This window comes from Ursus americanus, chromosome 18 (assembly GCF_024610735.1).
Source record: "Ursus americanus isolate L20-20 chromosome 18, mUrsAme1.1.p, whole genome shotgun sequence".
Taxonomy (NCBI): Eukaryota; Metazoa; Chordata; class Mammalia; order Carnivora; family Ursidae; genus Ursus; species Ursus americanus.
This window is the reverse complement of record NC_142144.1, coordinates 5,929,674-5,952,063: the sequence shown is the minus strand read 5'-3', so window position 1 is coordinate 5,952,063 and position 22,390 is coordinate 5,929,674. Positions and strand designations below refer to the sequence as shown.

General features: G+C 48.9%; 1 protein-coding gene across 6 annotated transcripts in view; it reads left to right on the top strand.

The window, feature by feature from the left end:
* The first annotated feature begins 15,658 nt into the window (after positions 1–15,658).
* Positions 15,659–22,390, top strand: part of HMCN2 (hemicentin 2) — a 150,184-nt gene continuing 143,452 nt past the window's right edge. For 4 of the 6 annotated variants that reach the window (XM_087869268.1, XM_087869270.1, XM_087869267.1 and 1 more), the window contains exon 1: positions 15,660–16,205. In XM_087869268.1, the coding sequence (XP_087725394.1) occupies positions 15,950–16,205 (256 nt within the window). In that variant the 5' untranslated portion in view covers positions 15,660–15,949. Of the gene's footprint in view, positions 16,206–22,390 lie in introns of all 6 variants that reach the window. The other 2 variants (XM_087869269.1, XM_087869266.1) reach the window with 2 other exon arrangements.

The window sequence follows — 22,390 nt, the reverse complement described above, 5'->3', positions numbered from 1 at the left end:
CTCAGAGAAGCTGCGTGAAGGGATATTGACATTACCCCCGGACTCCTGTTAGATTTTTACATTGTATTTTCTTAAAAATCCGATTTTCGTGGCCAGTAAGCGTGTCAAACACATTCAACTTCATTAGTAAACCAAGAAATATACATAAAAATAAGTATAACACATTTTCATCTACCATATTGGTACAGGTTTTTTAAAGATTTTATTTATTTATTTGAGAGAGAGAGAGCATGAGCAGGGGAAGGGGCAGAGGGAGAGGGAGAAGCAGACTCGCTGCAGAGCACAGAGCTAGACTCGGGGTTCGATCCCAGGACCCTGAGATCATGACCTGAGCCGAAGTCAGATGCTTAACCGACTGAGCCACCCAGGCTCCCCCAGATTTTTTTTTACTTTATTATTTCTTAAAACTATTATTATTATTATTAAAGATTTTATTTTTAAGTAATCTCTACATTCAGCATGGGGCTTAAACTTACAACCCCAATATCAAGAATCACACGCTCCACTGACTGAGCCAGCCAGGCACCCCCAGAATAACTGCCAATATTGGGGAGGCTGTATGTAGGAGAATGAAGACCTCCACTCACTACAGATGGAAGGATATACTGGTACAGATCTTTTGAAGGCAATCTACAGTTTTTGAAAAAAATATATTTTGGGGACATCTGGGTGGCTTAGTCGGTTGGGCGACCAGCTCTTGATTTCGGCTCAGGTCATGATCTCAGGGTCGTGAAATCGAGCCCTGTGTTGGGCTCTGTGCTCGGTGTGGAGTCGGCTTGAGATTCTTTCTCTCCCTCTGCCCCCGCCCCCAGCTGACCTTGTACTTCCTCTCTTTTAAAAGAAAAAAAAAAAGCTTAAAAAATATATTTTTTCAATTCTTCAACTCAGAATTCTGTTGCCAGAAAACTTTCCAACCAAAATAATCATGGACATGTGCAAAATTTCAGCAATGAGGTGCTCCCTGAGTGTTAATAAAAAGTACTTATTTATATAGAGGAAAAGTAACTCAAAACATGGAAATAAGGCACAGAGGCACCCTTTTTCAAAGTCGGGCTGCGGTGTTTTCTAAGACGGACTGATTCTCTTAGGAGATGGGACTTCTGTGGCTTTGATCCCCAGGCATTAGGGATCTGCTATTTTACATGTCTGGGAAGTTTGAGGCTAATTTCCAGGCAATTTATAAAGTACAAAGATTTTCTTTCCTGCCAGGGAGGAAGTTACCCCCCCCCCATCTCAGTCTTATATCTAATTTAGCAATCGTCAGCATTCCTCGGTCCAGGAACTGTGTATAACCACGACCTTTTCTCCGAACCCGCTTTGTCCTGCTGTTGATCCCCTCGCTGGTGAACTTGGCTACGTAACGCTATTGATTTGTATGAGAACGATGTTTTTATCCTTTAGAAAACGTTGCGGTCCCATAGGTAATATTAAGGATAGGACACGACCTAAGCGTCTGATTATAGGGCATCGGCTACACAGATTACGGTTTACCCGCGGTACAAGGGATTATAAAGCAGCCACTAAAAATCAGGTTGTAGAGGACTCTTTAAGGGCGTGTTGTAACTTTGCCCCCCACGAAATTTGAAATTCGTATGTCGAAAGCCTACCCTCCAAGGTGATGAGATTAGGTGTTGGGGCCTTTGGGAGGTGATTAGGTCATAAGGGTGGAGCCCCCGGGAATGGGATTAGGGTTTTTATAAAAGAGGCCCCAGAGAGCTCCCTGGCATCTTGTGTCCTGTGAGGACACAGGGTGGAGAAGGTCATCTAGGAACTAGGAAGCAAGTCCTTTACAGATACGAAATCCTTGTCTGCATGACCTTGGACTTCCCAACCTCCAGAACTGTGAGAAACACATGTCTGTTGTTGATAGCTTTTTGTTGTGGGTGTTTTTTTGTTTTGTTTTGTTTTGTTTTTTTTCATCATAGTCTAAATGGACAAAGACACAGGCAAAGACAGAGGTCTGTAGTTCTATTTACCAAGATAACCAGTATATTTACCAAGTTATCCCTGGGAAACTGGTTTAAGAAATATTTTAAATCTCCATCGTGTGTCTTCATTTTTAAAATAATTCTCTGCAATGAACATGTTTTCTTTTTAGAAGAAAAATATCTGAACTTAGGAACTCATATAGGGGTGGCCTGTCTGGCTCAGTCCTTAGAACATGTGACTCTTGATCTTGGGGTTGGGAGTTTGAGCCCCACATTGGGGGTAGAGGTGACTTAAAAAATAAAAATCTTAAAAAAAAATAACCAAAACCTCATATCTATGATTTTCAGAACTATAGATTGATAGCTCTTTCTATTCGACACTAATCTTCTTAGGGTTCTGTATTTTTTTATTTTAGTTTTTGAATTACAATACAGCAAAACCGACTTTATTTTTTGGTGTAAAGTTCTATGAATGTTAACACCTGTTTAAATCTGTGTAACCCCCGCCAGCTTCAGGATCCAGAATACATCGATCACTTCAAAGAGGTACTTTCATGCTGTCTCTTGCAGTCACCGGCTCCCCTCACTCTGATTGGTTCATGTCTGTATCATTAGAGTTTTGTCTTTTTGAGAATGTACTAAAAATGGAAATGTGCACTGTGGGGGGAGGTCATCGAGAGGACAAGATCGCCCGGCTGACCTGAGAGCTGGACCTGGGCAATCAGAGGCTCCTCACCACCTTCCCCCATCCTGGAAGTGTAAGTCCTGGCTCCTGTTCCCACAGCGGGAACCGAGTTTTGGGGACAGAGCTTTGAGAGGGTAAGGTGTCTTGGGGATCCCGTGGACGGTGTATGTGACAGAGCCCCATAAAGCCTTTATAGAAACTTTTAACATTCTGGTTGTGGGTGGGGAGACCTACCTGCCTTGGGGCCCCAAGACGAGCCTCCTGAGTTCCCTTGCTTCTTAAACCTGCCACCTGCCCATCTGGAGTGGGCCGCCTCAGCCTTTGGCCTCCCATTGACTTCCGAGTACAGGGGGCCTGTTTCAGACATCACCCCGAGCTTCCAAGGGCACGAACCATCGAGCAGCATGTAATCTTTCAGGCTGGCTTCGTTCTCTGGGTCTATGCACCTTGTTGCCTGTGTCCGTAATCCTTCCTGCCTCGCAGGGTAGCATGGAGGGATTCACTCACCTGCTGAAGGACATCTGAGTCATTTCCGGTTGTTGGCGATTATGAACAGGGCTGCTGTGAACATTCACGTGTAAGTTTTTGTATGAACATACATATTCCTTTCTCGAGGGCAAATGCCTAGGAGTGGGATGGTTGGGTCACATGGCAAGCCTGTGTTTCACTTTGCATTTCCACCTGCCGTGAATGAGGGAGTTCCAGTTCCTCCGCATCCTCACCAGCACTTAGCATTGTCACTGTTTTTGTTTTTATTTATTTTTTACCTTTTTATCTTGCTGTTCTACTGGGTACGTAGGGCGTCTCAGGCTGGCTTTAATGTGCGTTTCCTGGATGGCTGATGGTAACCGAACATATCAAGCACTGGCCTTCCATATGTCCTCCTGGCGTGTTTTCTTGCTGGTGAGCTTGGAGAGTTCCTTATACATCCTGAGTACAAGTCCTACGTGGGATGTGTGATCTGCCAATATTTTCCCGAAAACTACAGCTTGCCTTTCCTTTTTCTTAACAGTGTCTTTCACAGAGCAAACATTTCTAATTGTGGCGAAGTCCAGTCTGTTTGTTGTCTTACGGGTTGTGTTTTTGGTAGCACCTCTGGGAATTCCATGGCCATCCCCAAGTCATAAATATCTTCTCCTTTTTTTTTTCCCCTAAAAGTTTTTGTTAGGTTTTTCCTCGTCGCCAGTGAAATCAAGACCGCAAGGCAAACATGGTTCAAGGGATGAACTTTATTGCAAGCACCCTCGGGCGAGGTTCCACGACTCAGGAAAGAGCGGTGAGTCAGGGAAGTCGCGCCCAGGGCAAGGCAGCGAGGGTTTTTATTGGGTACTGCTGGGGGTGGGGAAAGTCTGTCTTGGAGAGTTGCGGCAGGTTTTTATTGGGTACTGCTGGGGGGTGAGGAAAGTCGGTAGGACGGGTTTTGGTTTCCCGCCTAGGTTTTGGTTTAAATCTTGGCGGGAGAGTCGGCCATCTTGGGTGTCTTGGCCCCTTTTTCTCGGCCAGCCCAACAGTTTTGTAGTTTCGTGCTTTTTATATTTAGATCTATGATCCATTTTGAGTTGGGTTTTGTGTCAGGTGTGGAAGTATGGATCAGGGTTCTTTTTTTACTGTTGTTAGTTTGTGCATATGGATGTCCTGTTGTTCCCAAGATCACTGTGGAAGAGTTTATCCTTTCCCCATTAAATCGCTTTCACGCCTTTGTCAAAATCAATCGGCTGTAATTATGAGTGTCTATTTCTGGACTGTCTCTTCTGTTGCATTGATCCATGTAGCTCTTCCCTTGCCCTGGCTTGATTGGTTAACCGTTGCTTAGAGTAAGTCTTAAAATTGCGGATCGTGATTCCTCCCGATTGATTCTTTTTCAAAATTGTATTGCGTGTTCTAGTTTCTTTACCTTTCAGTAGAACTTTTAGAATCAGTGTGTTTAGATCTTAAAGCCTGATGAGATCTCTATTGAAGTTGCACTAAAACTGCAAATCGATTTGGGGAGAATTGACATCTTTGCTATGTTTCGTCTTCCAATCCATAAACACAGTATGTCTTTCCATTTCTTCAGGTTTTCTTTGCTTCCTTTCATTACCATCTTATCGCGTTCAGCATATGCAGCCTGTAGATGTTTCGTTAGATTTATACCTCGGTATCTCATCTTGGGGACCTATTGTAAAAAGCATCTTTAAATTTTTGATTTCTTTTTTTTTAAGATTTTATTTATTTATTTGAGAGAGAGTGAGAGAGGGAGAGAGAGCACAGAGGGAGAGAGAAAAGCAGACTCCCTACTGAGCAGAGAGCCGGATGCGGGGTTCAATCCCAGGACCCCGAGATCATGACCCAAGCTGAAGGCAGATGCTTCACCGACTGAGCCACCCAGGTGCCCCTAAATTTTTGATTTCTGATTGTTCATCACCCGTAGATAGAAATAAGATGGATTTTTAAAAAAAGATTTTATTTATTTATTTGACAGAGAGAGAGGCAACGAGAGAGGGAACACAAGCAGGGGGAGTGGGAGAGGGAGAAGCAGGCTTCCTGTTGAGCAGGGAGCGGGGCTCAATCCCAGGACCCCAGGATCATGACCTGAGCCGAAGGCAGGCGCCTAATGACTGAGCCACCCAGGCGCCCAAAATAAGATGGATTTTTGTGGTTGACCTTGATCCTGCCTCCTTGGTAAACTCACAGACTAGTTCTGTGACTTTTTTGGAGGTAAATTTATCGGATTTTTTTTTAAAAGATTTTATTTATTTATTTGACAGAGATAGAGACAGCCAGCGAGAGAGGGAACACAAGCAGGGGGAGTGGGAGAGGAAGAAGCAGGCTCATAGCAGAGGAGCCTGATGTGGGGCTCAATCCCAGGACTCTGGGATCACGCCCTGAGCCGAAGGCAGACGCTTAACCGCTGTGCCACCCAGGCGCCCCATTATCGGATTTTTCTATTCTGACAGTCAAGTCATCTGAAAAGAGACACAGTTTAATTTCTTCCTTTCCAATCTACAATCAATCTCCCCTCCTTTTTTTCTTAGCTTGCTATACCGACTAGGACTTCCCGTACAACGTTGGAAAGGAGAGGTGTGAATGGACATCTTTTCCCTGTTCCCGATCTTAGTGGGGGGCTGTTCAGTCTCTCACCAGTAAGTATGATGGTAGCTGTGGTTTTTTGTAGATGCCATTCATCAGATTGAGTGAACTGGCTTCCATTCCTATTTGTTGAGAGTTTTCCGTGAATGGATATTGAGTTTTGTGAAACGCTCTCTCTGAATCGATGTGATCATGTACTCTTTCTTCATGTGGTAGATTACACTGCCTGCTCTCGAATACTGAATGCTGACTCTCTGGGATAATCCTCACTTGGTCTTGGTGTATTTTTTTATTTTCTGAATTTGGTTTGCTAATATGTTATAGAGGATTTTTGCATCCGTGTTCATGAGAAATATTAGTCTGTAGTTTCCTTTTATTGCATATCTTTATCGGGTTTTGGCATCAGGGTAATCCTGGTCTCATAAAATGAGTGACCAAGTGTTCCCTTTCCTTCTTTTGGGAAGAATTTTCTTCCCCTTTAGATATTTGGTATAATTACCAGTACATTGTCAGGACAAGGAGTCTTCCTCTTCGGAAGGTTCTCAAGCTACAGATTCATTTTTTTATTTAAAGATTTATTTATTTATTTTAGAGAGAGAGAGAGAGAGTGCAGACGTGGGGGAGGAGCAGAAGGAGAGAGAGAGTCCTCAAGCAGACTCCGTGCCAAGCCACTGCGGGTCGGAGTTTGTCAAGTAGGGGACAGAATGCCACTTGTGAAGAACAAGGTAACGTGGTCTCCAGTAGGCTGCGTCCTCACGGCTGCATTGGTGTCGTTTACCACTCCGTGTGGGGAGGCAGACACCCGAGGTTGAACCTCCCCAGTCCCCATGCCCCCTCAGGGGGAGTTCATGGTTCATGGTTGAGTTCCAGACGTGACCTATGTACATCCAAACACACATGTGCCTCGAACTTACTTATCCTCACGTTCTTCTTACGACATTGCTGAGGAGGAAAGGCTGTTGGAGGCTGGGCATTCATTGCCTTTCCCCCTCCTTGACCTCCTCATGAATGTTTCCGTGTCTTCCCTGAAACTCTGTGGGCTGATGGGGGTGATGGGTGAAGTAGGGACAAGTCTAAAGGAGCTAAGTTAATTTGCATTTTAAAAAAGGGCTCATTGCTGGGGCGCCTGGCTGGCTCAGTCCGTAGAGACACAACTCTTGATCTCGGGGTCCTGAGTTCAAGCCCCATGTTGGGTGTAGAGATGACTTTAAATAAATAAAAAATAAAATAAAATAAAATGGGCTCAATGTTATTGGAAGGAGAAAATAATGGATTGGAAGGGAGAGGGGAGCTGAAGTGAGGGAGAAGAGTAGAAAAATTGGGAGGTGCAGCTGTGAGAAGGGGTTACCTTTGCGGAGACGTGTGGAAAAGGGACTTTCCGAGAGCAGAGTCGGCATTGTGACGTGTGATCGCCCCTTTGCTAACACCTCAAAGTCTTCAGTAAAGACCGACTTGACTGATACCTTCAAGTTGCACTTGTGTTTCCTCTTGCTGTGACGTCTTGCTGAGCTGGACCCGAAGGTCAGACCGAGGCCAAGCTGTCATGTTCAATGCTTTAATTTGGGGGACACTGTACAGGAGCTTGGGGCAGTAGCTTTCCTCCCATTCCAGGCCCAGAAGGCACAGACTTGTGCTCCCCGTGCCAGCAGGAGAGACTTGGCAAGAACATTACAAGTTGGAATTCAGGGAACTCCTTAATTATGGAAGTACTGTATTCCAAGCAGAGTGCTTCCTCCAAGAGCGGGTCATCAACTCCCTCAGTGAGCACAGTTTCCTGGTTACATCAAAAAATATATTTTCCCCTTTCTCAAGTTCACAGAGTTGGGAGGAACCACTTGGGGTGGGGTCTTATTGGAGATGTTTGGAGGAAAAGGGGAAACTGCCTATCCCAGACCCAACCCACCCGTCATCTCCTGTCCCTCCTCCCTGTAAATGGGAAGGAGACACCAGGACCAATGCTAACAAGAGCTTGTTGTACCTTGCAATTATTGAGTGCTTGCTGGATGCCAGATCATTTTACAGACAGTGGAAGTACGTAGGCAAGGACCCAGCATTAGGAAGATGTTCATTAAATGTTTGCTGACTTGACTATTATCAGCCTGCACTGCCAACGGTGTTTCAATTCTCGGGGATTCTGCTCCTTTTAACTAACTGTAAGTCAGCTGCTATTTTAAGAGAAAGATCAGCCCATGAGGCCATTTCCTGAATAAAGCACCATTTCTCCACCTTCAATATTTAGGATTTTGTCGTAAATGGCCGAAACCCAACCCAAATGAGCCTGAGCAAGACAGGGGAACTTACCAATGCACATCGTCATGCCACACGCAGTATGGGGGGAGCGGGGACTCAGAGGACGTCAGGCTTCTCTCCCTTGCTCTCTGCTGGCTTGGCTGTCTCCTACTGCACATGGTCTCCTTCCGGGGAGTGGGGAACAGGCTGTAGCCACCCGCCCATTGGAAGTCTTTGAGTCCCAACACCCCAGCAGCAAGATTCTCCCCCAGTAGCAACCTCCCAGGGAAGGACGTTGATTGGCTCCGCTGGGTTCACGTGTCCATCTCCAGCCCAAGCACTGCATCTGGAGGGCTGGGACAATAGGATTAGTTCAGCCTGGCTCACTGACCATCCTGTCCTTGTGGGGGAGTCTGTTGGAAGTTACCAGGAGGAATGGATCGGTGTTCTTAACTGTAGGCCACAGAAGCTAACATTCGCTGATGTAAGCGGGGCTCTTGGGTGCTCACACGGGAGCTGGAGAGTTACGCTTGGTGCTCACCAGGCGGGAACAAGCCTGAAGATGAAGGGCTGCAGCTCACGCCGCTGCCCCTGCCTGGCCAGGTCTTCGTTCCTGCCTCGTAGGCCTATTTCTACTAAATGTCAAGTGAGAGGTAATAGATCTCCTTTTGCAAGGAGTCCACTCCATAAATCTTGCCACTTGGCAAGCAGCCCCTGCTCATGCAAAGAAGGTCATGGCTTGATGTCTGGGCTGGGGCGCATCGTTTCTCTCCCTCAGATTTTCCAAGTGGGGTTTCTTGGGAAGGAGCTCCAGGCACCATTAATTTAAACATCTTTAATCTGATTCCTTTTTTGCAATTCTCTGCTTTCATCAAAGGTCAACTGTCACGGCTCAATTGTCAGATCGATCTGCTTCTTTGATTGACATCATCTCCGTGACACTATGGCTCCTTTGGGGCAGACTTCCTGGGGGGAAATTGAATTGGCAGGAAGGTAAAGTGGGAGAATCCAGCGTCGCCCTGCGGGGGCTGGGCTCAGTGTCCCCAGAGTTGGCGTCCACAGATCCCCTGGGCATCCAGAAGACTTAACTTTGGTTGTCCACCCATCCTCCCCGGGCATCCACACCCTGCCTCTTCTCGTGTGTGTGTGTGTGTGTGTGTTGAAATACACCTAACGTAAAATTCACCATTTTGATAACTTTAAAGTATACAAACCAGTGACATTTAGTCCATTCACAGTGTTATGCAACCATCAACCCTATTTGGTTCCAGAACATTTTCATCACCCCAAAGCTACCCCATACCCGCTAAACAGTCACTCCCCCTCTCTCCCCTACCCCCAGCCCTAGCCAATCACCTGTCTGCTTTATGGATTTGCCTATTTCATATTCTGGATATTTCCAGATTCTATTTATGTGACCCCATATGAATGGAATCATACAATCTGTGGCCTTTTGTATCTGGCTTCTTTTACTTAGTATCTTGTTTCTAAGGTTTGTCCACACTGTGGCCTATATCAGTAATTCCTTTTTATTGCTAAATGATATTCTGTTGTTTGGATAGACCAAATTTTTATCTATTCATCTGTGATGCACATTCGGATTGTTTCCACCTCTCGGCTATCGTGAGTAATGCTGTTAATGAACATGGGTGTGTGAGTTCTTGTTTGAACACCTGTTTTCAATTCTCCAGGGTCTATACCTGGGAGTGGAATTGCTGGACCATATTGTAATTCCATGTGTGATTTTTTGAAGAAATGCCAAACATTCACAGCAGCTGCCCCACTTACCATCCCCAGTGCCCTGCTCTTCTTGACCTGGCATCTTTCAATGCTCCTAGTGATTTTTCTTGGCTGTCATGCTTCCCTCCCATTGCCTTGGAGACAGGCTCTCAGAATCTTCTGGTTGACGAGAGCCGGTCTGCCGAACAATTCAAGCTAATAGACTGATGAGAAAGGACTAAGGTCACCTTATCTGAGCCAAGTGCTCTGTCTCAGGGGCCTTCTGGAACAAATTCCTTCACCTTTGCCACGGAACATGGAGGAACTGGTGCTCCTGGTGGGCACTTAGGCCTGTTAGGAGGGGAACCACCGCTGTGGCAGGAAGGGTCCTGATGTGGGGGCCTCACTCTTTAATGACCCTGTCCCCGAGAAAAGACTGTCCAATTCTGACCATGTTTTTCAAACACCTGGGGGAAAGTATTCAAATAACAGGAGAGTGTAAATTAAGGGGCTTAGTCAAGGAACAAGGATACAGCTTATGGAATTTAATTGTACTGATTAAGTTTGTGGGATTACAAAACAGTGAGCGGAAGGGCTTGGAGTTTCTCATTCATCTGGCCCTCTGTACAACACTTATTTACTGAGCTCCACGATGATCCAGGGGCTGTGCTAAGGCTTGGGGCTCTGAATGAAACAGAGTCAATGTGGTCTTTGTGCTTTGGGGACATTTTCTCGTGGGCCACTTTTCTGCAGCTCTTGGCTGCAGGGTATCTCAGCACCTGCCCCAAGGGCTGGAGTCCAAAGTCAACACGTAAGAAGAAATTTAGGTCTGGAAAAATTGTTTGATAGTCCCTTAAACTACTCATGACAATTTGTGTGCTTCTTTTGTTTACTGCCCAAGTAGAAATAGTTGTGTAAAGTTGTACACCGTATGAAAGAAAATCAAAAGGTCAGGCGTGTCTCAGTGAGAATGCTTTTGGCTGCAAGCAACAGAGAATGCAATGCGATTGGTTTAACTAGGAAGCAAATGCATTATCACACATGTCAAGAAAGCCACACATGGGACCACTCCAATGCTCTCTTCTCATCAGGCTGGCTTCCTCGTGTTTTCAGGCTGCAAAGTTCTAGGGGTCCTAGGCAAACACGATACAAGTAGAAGAAGAAGGGCTCTTTCTTCCTTGTGCCTCTTTTTCTAGAAGATTTATGGTTTAGCTTGTACACTTAGGCCAATCAATCATTTCAAATTAACTTTTGTATATGGTGTGAGGTAGGGATCCAGGCCCACTGGTATTCCATGCAGCTATCCAGTTGTTCCAACACCATTAGCTGAAAAAGACTTTCCTTCCTCACTGGTGCCTCTGTCAAGAATCAATGGCTCATATATGTGTGCAACTATTTCTGGGCTCTCTTTTCTGTCCTATTGGCCGATTCACCTTTCTTTTTGCCTATATCACACTGTCTTCCTTACTATTGTTTTAGAATAAGACTGCAACTCAGGCAGTGTAAGTCCTCTGACTCTGGGGAGACACTGGCACATGTTCCTTTATGTCTCATTGGTCAGAACTGCGTCAAATGTGCCTTCCTAGCCCAATCACTGGCAAGAAGAGTGGGACCGCAGTGGTGACCTATCCCATCAGGATTTCCCTAGGAGAGGAGAAAGGATCACTTTTCCTCAAGTCACATGGAAGAAGAGTGGACACCCGAATTAGGAAGCCAGGGGGAAAGCCAGGCTTTCCAGGAAGAAGGAGGGAAAGACTTTAGGGTAAGAAGTCAACAGTGTGTGTCAAAATGTATGAAACAGTTCAGTGGAATTTTAAATTATGAGATAGATAGATGATAGATATAGAAAGAGAGGACAAAAAAATAAAAGGGACAGTCAATAAACCTCAACTCATTCTGGATATGCTTGCCAGCCACTGATGACGATGACAAAGGTGACATCACGGCCATAAATGACAACAAGGCTTCATGTACAGCACAGTGAGCTGCCAGTGAGGCAGGCTCCTTCCACCCTGATGACAGCATCAGGGGCTCAGTGGCACATGAGCTCCATCCAGAGGCCTGGGTGGTGGGGAGCAGATCTTCGAGCTCTCGGCTCTGGTTGAGCTCGTTTCATTATTTGTTCGTGAAAACATGGGGATGGGCAAGAGTTCCCGTGTCTCTTGAGCTGCTCAAGTATTTCTTGGGACAGTCTCAAACCATTCCTTATGGTACATGTGATTTGGAGGCCGGTTCCTTAGAAGGGTTGGATTCAGCAGTAAATCACTCAAGTGCCTGGCTGCTTGGAGCCCTTGGCGGTTTGGCAGATTCTAACTTCCTGGCTCCTCCTCCTTATCCTCGGTAGCTCGGACTCCCTGCTGGCCCTACCTCCAGGGCCCCCACTCAATTCTTTCATTCCTCCCCAGAAGAGAGAAACAAGGCCTTGGGGCTGTTTCTACTTCTCAGGACCCTGGGCGTGTTTCCCCAGAGCGATGGGCAGCCCCCCTGCGTACCTACAGGTTGTTTCTCTTGCATTTTGCTGGCGCATTTTGGTTAAACAAGGGTCAGATAGGACTCTTCAGCATTTCAAAGGTGCTAAGCATCTGAAACTTGAGTCTGAGTCCCACCGGTGTTCTGCAGAGTGTCTGGTACTCGGTAAAAGTTGGCCAAATGCCTTCTGCCATTGGTGTTTTCACCCTTTTGGAGGAATGGGGGCAGATTCCCTCAGGAAGAGGGCTGGGTGGGAGGAGGTGAGAGGTGCTGGTTAAAATCAGAGAGTCTAACTTGGTCCCACTAGGAGGCATTTAGGAGCAGAAGGAAGCAGAAGGAAGGCCCCCTGGTAGGGAGGGGCCACTTTTCCTGGCCCGGCCAAGTGTCCAGAGCCCTGGGTTTTGATCCAGCCCCCCATCTGGTCTTGGATCCCCAGTGTAGACACAGCGGACAGGACTGGATTGCCAAGCCAAGGCGGAGGGCCGTGGGGTGAACAATAACAGTGCGTGCTTCCTGCAAGTGGACGGGCCAGGCCCACGGTGCTCTCCACAGCAAACATGTGGTTATGCTAGGAAACAACTCCTCTGAGACCGCTCCTTCTGGAAATAGGGGAAAAATGTGGATTATCTTAATTTCAAAAATGTGGGCTCCCAGGTGGCCTGGAAGGTCGAGATGGTGGGATAGAAAGTGATTGTTAAGGCTGGGTTGTTTCCTCTGGGCCTTCTGCGCTCTTGCTGGGTACTGGGGCCTTGCTCACTTGGGGTGACCAGTTACAGTCTTGGTAAGCACTGAGCACCTGGAGAGGCCCATGCTTGGGGCGGTATACCTGACCACCCCGGACAGAATGACGGGTGCCTGTCCTAGGCTTTCTCCCATGGCGGGTGGGGAGGCTTTGTCTCGATGAGCTTAGATGTTTTCTCGAATCCTTCCTGTGCCTCCAAGGGACTCCTGGAGGTGGTTCTAGAGTGGGGGGGGGGCGGCAAGACGTCCTCCTGTTAGCCCCGCTCCATCTCAAATGACTCTACAAATGGGGAAACCAAGGGCCAGAGAGGGGGAGGGCCTTGGTCAAGTTCACAGGGCTATTTCAGGACTCAAACCCATGATCCCACATGCCTTCCGGGTCGGCCCAAGGCGAAACATCTTGTTTTCTTTGGGGTCAGCTCTGCTCTCACGTCCTCGGGGAGTAGGTTTATGGTTTCTCGGGGTCTGTAAGTTCCACCCTCTGAACTTCGGTGCTGTGACCTTTCCGAAATGCAAATTGGATCAGGTTGCTTCCCTGCCTGACATTCTTCAATAGCTCCCCAGTGCTTTTGGAGAAATCCCACACTTTTCGCAAACCACTTAAGGTCCTTCAGGATCTGGCCTTGGTCCCCTCCTCTGCCATCACCTTCCAGTCACACTGGACTAGCAGCGGGTGTCTCATGACTCCCCACCTTTGCACATGCTGTTCCCGCTCCTACAATACCCTTCCCCTCTTGTTCTTCAAGCCTTCTCAGGCTCACTCTGCGGCCTCCAGTGACCCCTTAGGCTCAGCCCCTCCTTCCTCTGAGCTCCCAGAGTTCTTGGTAATTCCTCTATTAGCACTTATGTCATTGACTTAGAATTATTTGTTTACTTGTCTCTTCTCCCCAGGGTAGGAAGCATGTCTTCTGCATCTGTATGTCCCCCTCCTCCCCCAACAGTGCCTAGCAGGGTGCCTGACACCCAGCTTAGGCTCAGTCAATGTCTGTGGAATGAATGACCGAAGGAGTTGTTTGTCCCCAAAGGTTCCCTGCACCGTGCCTGAAATGTCACCGTCTGTGAACGCTGCCTGATCCTGGCTCCTGTTTGCCTTTGCTTCTCCACAGCTGGAGGCTCTCTTCTCGCTCCAACAGCTGGCCCAGCCCTACCCAGGCTCTGAGGCCAATCACCGCCTTAGCCCAGGGAGATTTAAAGAGCCAGCGTTCAGAAGTGCAGGTGACTCAACTTCCTGTGAACATGGCCGTGAGTTCTACTCTCACCCAGGCCTGAACACTTGGCTCCCACCACATCCCGTGAGCCAGAGAGCTCCATGAAAATCGTCTCTCCTGGACTCTAGCCCTTCTTACACAGGGGCCTTGCCCTGGTCTCGAAGTGAGTTCCTGAGGACACCCAGGGACGCCTCCCCCACCCCCCATTACCAATGCCCAGCTGCCAGGCCTCTCTGATACCCCCTGACCCATTCCCATGGGAAACCTTCCTCGGGCACCTGCCAGGTGCCAGGCGCCGGGTCTCTGCTGCCATGGAGCTCACAGTTGGGGTGGAAGGGACAGACCTACAGACATGACGTGACACCAGTCATAGTGTGGTCCTTGCCAGGATAAGGGATCAGACAAGGGGCTGTGGGGTCACCGAAGCAGCCTCAGAGATGGGATGTGAGCTGAGATTGAAGGGGAAGGAAGAGGTATGCGTTGGGCGGGGGGGACTTCCTCCTGGTTGAGGGCTCTGAAGGGGCAGGGGCTGGAGAACCCCCCCCCCAATTCTAACAACCAGTTACAGACCCAGAGCCCTTAGCTCTGTCTAGGGGGCTGCCCGTCCCTGTCCTGGGAGCATGGTTCTCTTAGAGGAGGGATTGGGGTGGGGGGCGCGCTGAGCTCTCTCACATGGCTCTCAAAACCGGGCGGGCCCACTGTCTCTTCCTTATCTTTTCAGCCAGCATTTAGGGAGTCCCCACCCTGTGCCGGGGACTGGGCTGGGAACTGGGAGCTAACTGGGGGAACCTGGACACAGTCTTGACCTCAGGGGCCTCATAGCCAGTGAGGAGAGAGACATAGCAACAGGCGGTGAGAGCACAGCCTGAGAAGAGCAGTGGTGGCAGAAGGGAGCTCTTGGGGCCGGGGCGGGGGGTGTCAGGCAGCACCAATAGCACATGAGCCCTTCACATGCAATCCATAGGATCTGGTGAGGTAGGTGGGCAGGGGGGGCATCCCCCACCCTCTGGAGTCATCAGGTGACCCGTGACAATGTCTTACAACACTTAGGGGAGGCGGCAGAGCCCAGGGGCTTTGGAATCTCTCTAACTATGGCTTCTCTTCTTGTCTCCACTGCTTGAGAGCTGAGTGACTTTGGGCAAATGACTTCCCCTCAGTTTGCAGCTGACGGAACCTCAGTTTGTTCATCTGTAAAATGGGTTAGTGCTTTCCCTCTAGGGTTGCAGAGAGCTTTGGAGGAAACGATAACTATGTAAAAAAGCTTTGCACATAGTAGGTGTCAGTTTACGGTGCTTGATTATAACAGTAGTAATTGCAATAATTGGGAAGCACAGACCCCCTGCAGAAAGAAAAGGCCTTGCAGTGTCTGTGTGTGTGTTGGGGTGGGGGCGGTTTAGGGGGAATGGGTGGAGAGAGCAGCAAAAGCCAAGGCCCCCTGTGGCCAGGCCTGGGACAGGAGCTGTCTCGTTGCCCCTCCCTCTTCCACCCCCACAGCGGGGTGGGCCTTCGGCGGGACGCGCAGGTGTCAGTGGCGTCCCGCGCGTCCCCATCCCTCGCCGCCTTGGCCGCCGCCCCAGCTCCCTTCTGCCGTCCGCCCCGCGTCCTCCGCTAACCTCGGGTCTGGACGGGCGAACGGCGGGGCCGGGAAAATTTGAGTCACGGTGGGGGGAGCGGAGGAGGCGGGCCGTGACCCTGAACGGGGTGGGCTCTAGGACCCGCCTCGGGCTCCCAGCAGGGGGACCCGCCGTGAGCCCGCGTCCCGCACGCACCGGCCCGACGGAGCGTGACGCCGCGCTGCCGCCGCGCGCTGGGCGGCCGCTGGGTGTCCGGGACCGTCGCGCTCGCCGCCACCCGCGCGCCTCCACCGCTGCGGCCGCCGCCGGTTGCCCCCGCTCAGCACGATGCCCCGGGTGCCGCTCCTGCCGCTGCTGCTGGCGGTCTCCGCGGCGGCGGCGGCGGCAGCGGTCGGCGAGCCCGGGCCGGCGCTGCCCCTTCCCACGGGGGACGCAACCCTGGCCATCGTCTTCGATGTCACCGGCTCCATGTGGGACGACCTGATGCAGGTGCTCGACGGCGCCTCACGCATCTTGGAGAGCAGCCTGAGCCGCCGCAGCCAGGCCATCGCCAACTACGCGCTGGTGCCCTTCCACGACCCAGGTAGCGCCCCCGCTTCCCCCCCACCCCGGGCGCCCTGGCGTGGGGCGCTCACCCGCCCCCCGCCGGTGATCGCGCCCCGGGCGCACCTGGCGGTCCGCACACCGCTCCGCCGGGCGGGGGCGCCTTCTCGACACATTCGCGTCCGCGGGCCGGGCACCTGGGGAAGCCGCCCCTTGCTTGCCCGGGGGAACCCGCGGTCTCCCTCTCCCGCGCCTCCGGGATAGTCGGCGGCTGCCTAGTCGGGCTAGTGACCGAGAGCGGCGGACACGCGTTCAGATGTCGTGCCGCCACCTCCTAGCTGTGTGTCTTAAGCAGGTGACCTCACCTTCCTGAGACTCGCTTTCCTCATTTATGAACCCGGGTGAGAAACTGTCCCCAACACTTGCTGAGACGCGTTCGTGCTCAGGGCCAGGCACCCCATGATGAGGTTTGCGTTTTTACTTTTTGTTAATTCTTAGAATTTGCTCCCAGCACGGGCTTCAGAGGCCAAAAGAGCCCCCAAAGGCAGGCAGACGCACCCTGCCTCGTTTTACCCCCGACCTGTTTTCCCTAGGAAAACAACAGCTCATCCAGGTCGCCTCCAGCTCCCCGATTCTCAAGGCCAGATCCTCACCCCTGCGCGCAGCACCTGGTCCCCTGCAGCCACTTGACTTTCAGCTCAGTGTTAGGGGCATGGCCTTGAAAGAGTCCCTGGGAGACCCCACAGCGGGGAGCGAGCTTCAGGGAAACAGCTGCTGAGTAATGCTGCTGACCTCCGACCTTCTGAGTAGGGGGACTGCTTTTTGGTCAACAGTTTTTGATGAAAAATGCCAGACTTCCAGTAAAATGTGTGGGAAGCGGGGAGTACGTTGAACACCTGTCTGCCCGCCTCCCAGATCCTATGATTAATATTTTACTGTTTGCTTTATCACACGTCTCTCCATCTAGCCGCCTCTCTATCCAGAATGATAGCTTTATAAAGCCAAAAAATAAAATAAAAATGGCAGATTCCTTGCCAAATGGTACTACAGAGCGCCTCAGGCTAAGAAAATACCCAGTGACCCAAGGCTCTATGAGATAGTAAGCCTTTTTAGAAGAATTTGCCTTTATCAATCACAACCGTGTCACAGAGCTTTGCAAAATGGGCAACAGTGGGTGTGACTTGATCTGGTGCAGTCCTCAGGCTGGGTTTGGAGGTCCTTCTGCTTCCAGGAGTTCTGGGTTCTGGAGGGCTCTGCAGCTCAAAGCCCAGAGGCTGGGGGCGGGGGGTGTCTAGAAAAATATTTCTGGGAACAAAAGAATAGCTCCCCCCTCGGGGTCAGGGTGGGGGGGGCAACAAGGTTGGGAGAGTTGTGAGACCCAGGGGTGTGGGGTGTGTCCTGGGGCTTCAGCTCAGACTATCCTCTATCCCCCCAATGCTCTCTCTCCCTTTCTGGATCATTCTTGGACTTCCAAAGACATCACACTGAAAGAGCTGAGAGATCATCCAATCCACCCCTTCTCTTACAGATGGAGAAACCGAGGCTCAGGACACGGATGGGGCTTGCCCAAAGCCACCTGCCAGGATGATGTCATTTCTGATTCATAACCCACATTTGTCTCCCATAAATGCTTGGCTGTAGTCACAGGGCAGGAGAGCAGGCTGCTGGAGCCAGGCTTAGTGTCTCCGGGTCCGGGCTGGGGCTCCTGAGGGCTGTTCCCCTGCCTCCCTCTGACTGTGGGCTTCCTGAAACCCCCCCACCCCAGTCTTTCCTCCCTTCTCTGGATGCCGAGCAGGTGTGCGACTTGCATCCTCAAAATCGCCCGTCCTCCTGCCCTGTTCCCCAAAACATCCTTCCTACGGACACACCCCGGTCCAAGTGCAGAGGGGCTCCTCCGTGTTTAGTGAGCTGGTTCTGTGTGCACAGCCTTTGTGAGGCCCCCAGTGTGAAAGGGGGCAGGCTTCCCTGCAAGGAGCAGGCGTCCTGCTGGAGACAGGCAGGTGGAGAGTAGAATGTGTCACATGCGAGCTCCGGTACCAGCTCCTGACTATGGGTCAGCAGGGGAGGGTCCTGACCAAAGGCTCTCTTAGGAAGCAGTGATGTTGGAGCAGGGCTTGAACACGAATGAATGTGTATCAGCTTTTGACTACTCTCCTGGCCAGTGCTAGGTGCTGGTAGTGCAGGGGGGTGACGGGCTCCCTGAGCACATGGAGCTTGCGGGGGCGTGGCTGATGTGTAGGGACAGGTGTGGGGGGGGAGCGAAGGAGGAATGAAATGGGGGAGTGGGAGAGGCGAGATTGGTCCTGGCTCTGACTTGAGGACTGGGGGTTTGGAGCACTGAAATTTCCTTCTATGGGCTGTGAGCAGCCACTGAGGGTTTCTGAGCAGGGATTGGTCTGTGGTTTAGGTTTGGCTGGCTTTTCAGTCAGCCAGTGCAGTTCCCTTTGGTGGGAGAGGAGCTTCAGAACTAGGGGTTTTAGCTGATGATTGAGGCCCCCCAAGGCTGTAGGCGTAGAGGGCTTTCTTAAAGGAAACCCCCATCCTAAACCCCGAGGACCAGTCTTCACGGGGCGCCTATCAGTGACTCTGGACTGCAAGTGTTTGGAGAGAAACCAGGACCCGAGCTTTGGAAATATTCTTAAAGTTTTTAAATGAAAAAAATGGTATGTTCCCAAACTAGAAAGTTAGCATTTTGTTAATGGTTTCATTTTGGCTAAAAATGTAGCCCATTTTCAGGTTTTCATTATGAAAATGTTGCAGAACAAACAAAACAAAACACTCTCCTGTGCAGATCTTTCTATCTCTGGTTTTTCTGCGGGGTTAAGCTTCTCGTGGTGGAATTCCTAGACCTTTTTTTTTTTTTTTAAGATTTTATTTATTTATTTATTTGACAGAGATAGAGACAGCCAGCGAGAGAGGGAACACAAGCAGGGGGAGTGGGAGAGGAAGAAGCAGGCTCCCAGCAGAGGAGCCCGATGTGGGGCTCGATCCCAGAACGCCGGGATCACGCCCTGAGCCGAAGGCAGACGCTTAACCGCTGCACCACCCAGGCGCCCCGAGGCCATTTTTAACACACCCAATGGGTGGGCAACTCTTCAATTTGTTTTCCAAAATGTTTCAGCAGTTTTAACTTCTACCAGAAGCTCCTGAGGGGCCAGTTTCAGGGCAGCCACCCCCAACGCTGGGAATTTAAGATAAAAACATTTTCCTCCCTAATTCAAAAGATGGAAAATATTTCAATTTCTAGTGAGGTTCAGCGCATTTCCAAATGTTCACTAGATTTTTTTTTTTTTTTTGGTGTGAATTTCTTCTTTTGCAAATTGTCGGTACCTTGTTTTCCCGTTGGGGTTTTAGTAGTTTTCTTATCAGTCAGTACGAGGACTTTAATATTGATGATATTAACTGTTTTTTGTTATGTGGTTAATATTTTTCCTGATTGTTTGCCTTTTAGTGTTGTCTGTGATTCCCACTGGTCTGAAATTATTTATTTATCTATCTATTTATTTATTTTTTCTGGTGGTCTGAAATTTTAAATGTTATGTAGCAAAATCTTTGACTTTTTCCCTTTGTAATTTCTTCACCTACATGCTTAGAAAGATTTTTTTCCCCCCATCACAAAATCAGTTAGGTATATGTTCTAGATTTTTTCCACCGGTTTTCTGCTTATATTTAAATCTTGAACCCAGAATTTTTTAAAAAGTTGGTATAAAAAGTAATCTAATGTAGGGGCGCCTGGGTGGCTCAGTCTTTAGGCGTCTGCCTTCGGCTCAGGGTGTGATCCCAGCGTTCTGGGATCGAGCCCCGCATCAGGCTCCTCCACTGGGAGCCTGCTTCTTCCTCTCCCACTCCCCCTGCTTGTGTTCCCTCTCTCGCTGGCTGTCTCTATCTCTGTCAAATAAATAAATAAATAAATAAATAAATAAATAAATATCTTTAAAAAAAAAGTAATCTAATGTAATTCTTCCAGGATGGGATAATTGTTCAGGTACATTTTATCAAACAATCCTCCTTTCCCCCCCCCTCCCCGTTTATTTGGATCCTGCGTTTATCCCAAATTACTTTATCAAGAATGTATCTGGGCTTTCCCTTCTGTTTCGTTATACGGCAATTCTTGTGCCAAGCGCACGTTATAGTCATTTGGTTTTGCAGTATGTGCTACTAAGGCAAACTCTTCCTCATATTCTTTTTTCTTTAAAAAAAAATTTTTCCCCAGGGGGTCCTGGGTGACTTAGTCAGTTAAGCATCTGACTTTTGAGCTGAAGCTCAGGTCTTGATCTCAGGGTCGTGAGTTCAAGCCCCGTGTTGGGCTCCGCGAGCTTACTTTAAATCAATCAATCAATCAATCAATCAATCTTTTTTTTTTTTTTTTTTGCTTTTTTGGTCCCCCCCAGCTTGCTGAGATGTAACTGACACATAGTATTGGGTTAGTTTGAGGCATGCGGCATGCTGATTTGATACATTTATTTATTGCAAAATGATTACCGCCGTAGCATTAGCTAAAGCATCGTCTGTGTCACTTATTTACCATTTCTTTTTTGTGGTGAGAACATTTAATAGCTACTCTCTGGCAACATTCAAGTATATGACGCAGTATTAGCTATAATCACTATGCTGTACATTAGCTCCCCAGAATCCATTTACCTTCCAACTGGAAGTGTCTATCCCACTTCTCCCATCCCCCAGTCCCTGGTAACCAGCACTCTACTCTCTGTTTCTGAGTTAGGCTCTTTCAGATCCCAGATGTAAGTGAGAGCGTACAGTATTTGTCTTTCTCTGCCTGACTTACTTCACTTAGCGTAATGCCCTCAGGGGCCCTCCATGCTACTGCAGGTGGCAGGATTGCCTTTCCCTGGCTGGGTAATATTCCAGTATTCCATAATATTCCATTCTGTGTGTATATATACCACATCTTTACCCGTTCATCTTGATGGTTTAAAAAATTTTTAGGGGTGCCTGGCTGGTTCAGTCTGTGGAGCGTGCGACTCTTGATCTCGGGGTTGTGAGTTCGAACCCCACATCGGGTATAGAGATCACTTAAAAAAATAAAAATTCTTAAAAAATTATTTTAATAAACTTTTAATTTGAGCACGGTTTTATTTTAGTATTACAGATTTATTGCAAAGCCCGTACAGAGGTTCCCATATGCCCACCACCTACTTTGCACTGTTATTAACATCTCACATTACTGTACTTACATTTATTGCAATTAACCAACCAATATCGATGTGTTATGAACTAACATCCGTTCTTTATTCAGATTTCCTCAGTTTTTCCTTAACGTCCTTTTCCTGAGCCCATCCAGGATCCTACATTACATTCGGTTGCCATGTGCCCTTAGGCTCCTTTGAATGTGATCATTTCTCAGACTTTGTTTTTGACGACCTGGACAGTTTCGATGAGAATCACTCAGACGTCTTTCCCTCTGTCATGATTTGTCTGGTGTTTTTCTCCAGTGAGACCGGCTGACGGGAGAGGAAGACCACAGAAGAGCAATGTCACTCTCATTATGTTCTGTCAAGGGTACATGTTATCAACATGACCGGTCGTGGTTGTTGTTGACCTTGATCACGTGGCTGAGGTCATCAGCTGTCTCCACTGTGAAGTTGCTCTTCTCTTTCTCCATTTCCAAACTGTCCTCTCTGTTTTCTTTTTTAAGATTTTATTTATTTAGGGGCGCCTGGGCGGCACAGCGGTTGAGCATCTGCCTTCGGCTCAGGGCGTGATCCCGGCCTTCTGGGATCGAGCCCCACATCAGGCTCCTCCGCTATGAGCCTGCTTCTTCCTTTCCCACTCCCCCTGCTTGTGTTCCCCCTCTTGCTGGCTGTCTCTATCTCTGTCGAATAAATAAACAAAAAATTTTTTTAAAAAAAGATTTTATTTATTTGTTTGAGAGAGAGATCATGAGCAGGGGGAGAGGGAGAAGCAGAGTCCCCAGTGAGCAGGGAACCCGACTCGGGGCTCGATCCCAGGACCCTGAGATCATGACCTGAGCTGAAGGCAGGTGTTTAACTGACAGAGTCACCCAGGAGCCCCTGTACTGTCCTCTTTGGAAGCAAGTCACTGTGTGCGGCCCATACTTAAGAAGTGGGACATTGTGCTCCACCTTTCTGAGGATGGGGAATCGGTGTAAGTCATTTGGAATTCTTCATGAGAGAGTTGGCTTGTCCCCACTTATTCAGTCATTTCTGTATCTCAGTATGGACTCACGGAGAGTTATTTTGTACT